This window comes from Sinocyclocheilus rhinocerous, unplaced genomic scaffold, assembly GCF_001515625.1.
Source record: "Sinocyclocheilus rhinocerous isolate Xijiao unplaced genomic scaffold, SAMN03320098_v1.1 scaffold4768, whole genome shotgun sequence".
NCBI classification, from domain to species: domain Eukaryota; kingdom Metazoa; phylum Chordata; class Actinopteri; order Cypriniformes; family Cyprinidae; genus Sinocyclocheilus; species Sinocyclocheilus rhinocerous.
Window position 1 is genome coordinate 49510 of NW_015654055.1, and position 6413 is coordinate 55922.

Consider the following 6413-nt stretch of genomic DNA (forward strand, 5'->3'; position numbering starts at 1 on the left):
TCAAGAACAGAAATGATAATTATATCTAGAATGATAACTATATTAGTGGTCACAACAATAGAAGATTTCTACTGCTTTAAATACTCAAGCATTTTTAAAGCAGGATCCATTCTGATTGGCCTTCAATATTTTTACTGTTCACCAGCAGGAAAAAAAAACATGTTCTAAACGTGATTCCAACCATACTCTTCCTCTGTGTCTTTATCGTTATATAGTTGTGGTGTGGACTCTGCTATTCTCATAGAACTGGAATGATTATTTAAAAAATTTAGTTACCGTTATCGTTATAGTTATCGTCTTTGATGTCAATGTGCATTAAGACATTGGCATTTTCCAATAACAGACCCTGTAGAAAAGAAAAATTATAAATTATATTTCTTTCATATCTATTTTTTTTTGTCCGCAGTAGCAATGATTTGAACAAAGATCAGAGATTTCAAACATTTCTTATTAAATTCAATCATCTTAAGTACTCACGTTACCTGAGTTATATATTCGCAGTGTCTCATTTGTGATTATTCCTAATTCTGCTAAAGATTTCAGGAGAAATATAAGACAACGTTCACACAAAGTTCAAATTAAACATTACATGAGAACTCAATAAACTTCCCAGAGCTTTAAAACAGCAACTTCCGAGTTATAGGATTTTGCTCTGGGTAAATCCCTTTAAAAGTATTCGACAGCCCTTATACATTTTCAGTAAAGAATGGACAATAAATAATGCTGAACATAAACCATTACCGACACTACGAAATCTGGTATCATTACAATAATTTGGTTTGCTTCATAAACGCAGTGTGTGTACATGTCTGGTACCTGTTGCGCGGCTGTAGTTTGACCTCTCCGCTTGCCGTAGTTTAAATCCTCTCGACCTCTGACTTGCAGTAAACTTCTCTATTTCCTGCTCGCCGTCCCACTCTTATAGACTGAAAAGGCGATGTATTTGAAGGAAAGGGATTCTATTTCGATTGATTTGGACTGAATTTGAGCACAAGATGAGCTGGTATGTATCACAACACTTATGTGGGTTAATAAATAATAATAAGACGTTTGTTTTCAGACGGCGTGAAGTGTCGCGGACTGCGTTTCAAAACACAGTGAGCTGCCTAACTAGACTGCATGTAGAGCGTTCGAATGCAGCTGAAATGCTGTCTAGTTAGGCAGCGAGCGAGCTTTCGACACACCGCCGTCGACTGGCTAGTGCTCTCGCGAGGGACTAATTTAACCGTGTTTGCGGTTACAGCTTAGTTTAAACGTTACATAAACACTTTAAAACGATGTGTAGAATTCCACATGTTTTATACATTCTGTATTCTCTCGCTATAATATTATTTCGCTTGTTAGCCCATAGCTCTTTCCCTAGTTATAGTAGCTAAGTTAGCTCGTAAGCCCTCGGAGACACGATGTTTACAGTCTGATTTATCAATGTATTACTTTATACAATATGTTTATAGCTTATACCTATGAATATAGGTTATTTTATTCGTAATTTAAACTACTTTAATTCTATAAAAGTAGCCTATTTATTAAATGTAGGCACCCTGTGATATGTGTATGTCTAAATGTATGAATCATTTATAATGCATTTGGCAGAGATTATGCGTTTCAGTCTATTTACATTTTCATAAAGAACTTTTTTAAATTATGTATTCTTGTCTTAGAAATTAGTAGCCTGCATTGATCTGAAGAACTTATAATGTAACTTACTCTGTACAGTAGCAGCTCAAGAAACCCTATGGCTCTAGATAACAAGAGGGTTCTTTGCTGAGGGGTTATCAGAGAACCATCGAAGAACCTGTTTTTAAGTGTAGTTCCCTTCATCAGTCTCTGAGTCTGTCTTTCACTGGATTCCAGGAAACTACAGACTTGTTAGCATTTGTTTTAGGTTGAACACAATGGACCACTGTCGACTTGTGTAGTTTTGCCCTGTCAGTTTGTTATGCTTTCATCAAGATGTAAGAAAACTTGGGAAAGACATTGCCATTAAACTACAAAGGTTTGGCCGATTTGTTTGTAGATAACATAATAATTTGTTGTGCTGCTCCAACAAATGCGAAAGTGATTTTGTGATGATTTGCAGTTTTTAAGTTTGGTGGTGCTTATATCATGCTATTCATAATGCTGTATTGTAGTCTTTGTGGCCACTACAGTAACAGCTGAAAGCTAGCGTTCAGAATTATGTGGATACTAGGGGTGTAACAGTTCAAATTACTTACGGTTTGTATCACGGTTTTAGAGTCACGGTTACGGTACGGTTCGGTATGTGCTGTGTTTAGGGGAAAAAAGGACTATACTGTCAAATAAAAATAAAGAAAATAAGAACAAGTAATTTAACTTCAAGCAACAGCACAAAAAATACAATAGAGCAAAGATACAAATAAAATAAACAGTGCTTTTCAGTTTTTTTTTTTTTAGGTATGTCTAACATTAGTTTTTAGGTACAGAAATTGAATAAAGTAATCAAATGTAAAATAACATTGCATATTTGACTGTATAAATTAAAGATTAATCCTTATTAAAGTTACAAAAGTTATTCAGTCAATAGCAGTGAGTGATTTCCTTGTCTTTTGTTGTTTGGTTAACATTAAAAACTTTAAGACAATGCACGGATCTAGTTCACTGATACTGTACGTTCAATCCTAGGATACTCACCAAGATGGGCATGTTGACATAATTTCTGTGTGAATTTGCCCAGTGTAACACAAGACTTGAAAAAGAACTCAATATTCTCTCTGAGACGCAGGTTTGCACGGTTCGGATGACACACAGATCTTCTCACTGTGTGCGTGAGTTCTCATTCGCGTTTTCTGAGCCCATTATTATCTGTTATTTGTTCTCGTTTTAATCATACACTTACTTCATTTTGATCAATTTCTCTTAAAACAAGACTTCTTATGACATTTTGCTTCTCAAGTAAATGTATCTTGATTTAAGAAATTTTGGACGTTTGCACTGGAAAGCGAACATCAGTTTTTTACAGTGTGATCAGAAGGTACAATAAAAGTTATAAGCTTTTTTTTTAATGAAATAAATTAAAAAGAAATGGAGAGCTGATGGAAGATGTATTTTCAAACTTTGATGCGTTGCAAATAAAATGCTTTTACATTTAAAGATCATCTCATTGACGTGTTCCATTCAATTTATTCCTTAAAGGGGTCATATGATGTTGCTAAAAATAACATTATTTTGTGTATTTGGTGTAATGAAATGTTTATGTGGTTTAAAGTTAAAAAAACACCATTATTTTCCACATACTGTATATTATTGTTTCTCCTCTATGCCCCGCCTTTCTGAAACGTTCATCTTTTTTTACAAAGCTCATCGGTCTGAAAAGCGAGGTGTGCTGTGATTGGCCAGCTCTCCAGTGTGTTGTGATTGGTTAGCTGGGCCAGTGTGTGCTGTGATTGGCCAGCTCTCCAGTGTGTTGTGATTGGTTAGCTGGGCCAGTGTGTGCTGTGATTGGCCAGCTCTCCAGTGTGTTGTGATTGGTTAGCTGGGCCAGTGTGTGCTGTGATTGGCCAGCTCTCCAGTGTGTTGTGATTGGTTAGCTGGGCCAGTGTGTGCTGTGATTGGCCAGCTCTCCAGTGTGTTGTGATTGGTTAGCTGGGCCAGTGTGTGCTGTGATTGGCCAGCTCTCCAGTGTGTTGTGATTGGTTAGCTGGGCCAGTGTGTGCTGTGATTGGCCAGCTCTCCAGTGTGTTGTGATTGGTTAGCTGGGCCAGTGTGTGCTGTGATTGGCCAGCTCTCCAGTGTGTTGTGATTGGTTAGCTGGGCCAGTGTGTGCTGTGATTGGCCAGCTCTCCAGTGTGTTGTGATTGGTTAGCTGGGCCAGTGTGTGCTGTGATTGGCCAGCTCTCCAGTGTGTTGTGATTGGTTAGCTGGGCCAGTGTGTGCTGTGATTGGCCAGCTCTCCAGTGTGTTGTGATTGGTTAGCTGGGCCAGTGTGTGCTGTGATTGGCCAGCTCTCCAGTGTGTTGTGATTGGTTAGCTGGGCCAGTGTGTGCTGTGATTGGCAGCACTCGGCACCTGGTCGGGAAATGTCATGCCCCTTACCATAGCCGCCTGCAAGCTTCAGTGGAAATATTACGTCAATATCAAATCAATTTGAGCGCGGATGATTGTAACCACTCTAAGTTCGTCTGCCTTGGGAAAGCTAGCGTGTCTCCGACATAGTGATAACACTCGTTGTCTTCTCTAGTGCAGCTCAACCAGGTCTTGTCCCATTCGTCGATATTTGTGATATGACAAATCCCGGAAAATATGCGTTGTAGTCCAAACGAGTCGTTCATTGTAGTTTTTGAAAAGTGATTTCTGTTAAATAAAATATCTCCTTTTGAAGTGGACTTTGAGCTTTGTAACTTTGCAGATATTTGTTATGCTCAAACAGCAACATTACAGAATAACTAAAGTTGAAAAAGTGAAAAAGCATAATAGGACCCCTTTAACTTTTATAAAGAATATCTCTTTGGGTTTGAGACTTTAATCTTTGCAACTTTAGGGATCTTATCTATTCACGAACAGCTTGTAACACTCCAAAGAGAAAGGAAAACTTGAAATCGCATCACATGACCCCTTTCAATTTCATTTACTTAGTCCTAAAAAGTCGTACATTTACCTTCATAAAACCTGCAGAAACCCTGAATACAAGAAATAGATAAATTTCCATTGCATGCTGACTTTAAATAATCATGTCATAGCTTAATTGCACTGCTAGCAGCAAAGCCGACTTGGCTTGTTAAGGTCACAGTTTTCAGTGACCAAACTAGAGCGATCTGCTGCATGCAAAAATGAGAAAATGTCACAGTTCATAAAGTTCATGGCTGAAACGATTCAGAATTTTTAACAGCACAGAACGTCAAAACGTCATTCTTTGTCCGGTCCAAAGCAGAGAGGGGGACTGCTTTTCTGGCTTTCCATTTTGACATATTAAACTTTCTACTATTTGCATTGTCAGAGGTTCAACTTCGGAAACTGAATCGGCGTCACAGGGCCCTACTTGAAAGGTCAGCGGCCGGCAGAGGATGCTTCCACTCCAGTACGCTTAGTGTTGGGGTGAAGGTCCGAATGAGCTGGTGGTGAAAGGATCCTTTATGAACCAGGCTGACCCCCTGCATTCATGCAGGGCCTCTTTCTAGATAGTGACGTGGTCGCTCTGACACCGGGGTCGCTGTGACAACAATTGCTGTCAACCGAGTCTCTGTACTCGTTGTAGATAAGATCCGGTTGTAAAACTGCAGTCCCCCCAGATAGAGCATCCATTAGCTGGCTTCTCCACACGGGCTGGTGTGTAGCGTGAGTCAAGTTTGCCTATTCTCGGCGTAATTTTTGCTGCATGTCTGAACGAAGCTTTGTTTGCGCTCCTGTCACTTGCACGTCTGTGATCATGCTGATAGCGTAAAGCCTTGGATTCCAGAACAGGGCACTTTTCATTAATCTGTGTATCTGTGAATGGAGAGGATTTTATTTAAGTTGACATGAAAGCAACAGGAATCATTTAGTCTTCTTCAGTATCTCTGCAGAATTACCAGCAGTAACATAATGCGTTATTTAAGGTCATTTCGGTTAGCCAATAGTTCAGGTCTACGACCTCCTGTTTCAGATGAAATTATGAATCTGGGATTTGGGGTGTCAACTATAAAACATTTTAGATTAATTTTGTGGCAGTTCTGTGGGTTCTTCAGTGTGACTCAGATATTTGATACATATTTATTTTTATTAATTTGTATTAGTTTCAGTTTGCTGAATGACCCTTTTCCATTTGGGACCTGTAGCTGTATTCTGAGGTATTCTTACATTTTCATTTAATCACAAATAGTTTGCATTTGTTGAATATATACTCCACAGGTATCACTTGCACAATTTCTAATTTTCATTCTCTTAATCCATCCAATCCTCTTGTATCTCAGACAGTATCTATCTATCTATCTATCTACAGTTCACACATGTCTAGTTTTAGGCGCAAATGTGAGTGAAATTATTTAGGGAATATTAACCACACAATTAATATTGATCAGGGCTCAAGATTTTGGTTAATATTATGTAATTTTATATGTGATCTAAATGCCATTGGTGACTGAAAATAATAAATTCCAGATTGTTTTTTGTTTTACCCAATATTGAATGTGTGCTCTCTAGGGATGTAACGATTAACTGTGAGCCAGTTGAAAATCGATTCAAATATGTGACGATTCAAATCGGTTGAGATGCGAAACAAATCGCGATTCATATAGGGGTATGAGTTTATATTATAGGGGTATGAGTTTATATGAATGCATGTCTGAGGGGTACTTACTGTCTTTAGAAAAGTTTAGATGGTATTTTTTCTTTTCATCTTGCCTCTGTATAATGCAATGCATATTATATAAATTCAGCGCTGCTTTGTTTACAGCGGAAACCAAGGAAACGCTTTAAGC

At 38.3% G+C, this 6413-nt stretch overlaps 1 protein-coding gene across 2 annotated transcripts in view; it reads left to right on the plus strand.

The window, feature by feature from the left end:
* LOC107716611 (bridging integrator 3-like) overlaps positions 1-6413 on the plus strand; it is a 70778-nt gene that overhangs the window by 568 nt on the left and 63797 nt on the right. Inside the window, exon 1 of one of the 2 annotated variants that reach the window (XM_016523109.1) lies at positions 823-1003. The exons of the other annotated variant lie outside the window; for it this stretch is intronic. Coding sequence (XP_016378595.1) covers positions 996-1003 — 8 coding nt within the window. The 5' untranslated portion in view covers positions 823-995. Of the gene's footprint in view, positions 1-822; positions 1004-6413 lie in introns of those variants that run through there. 2 annotated transcript variants of the gene reach the window in all.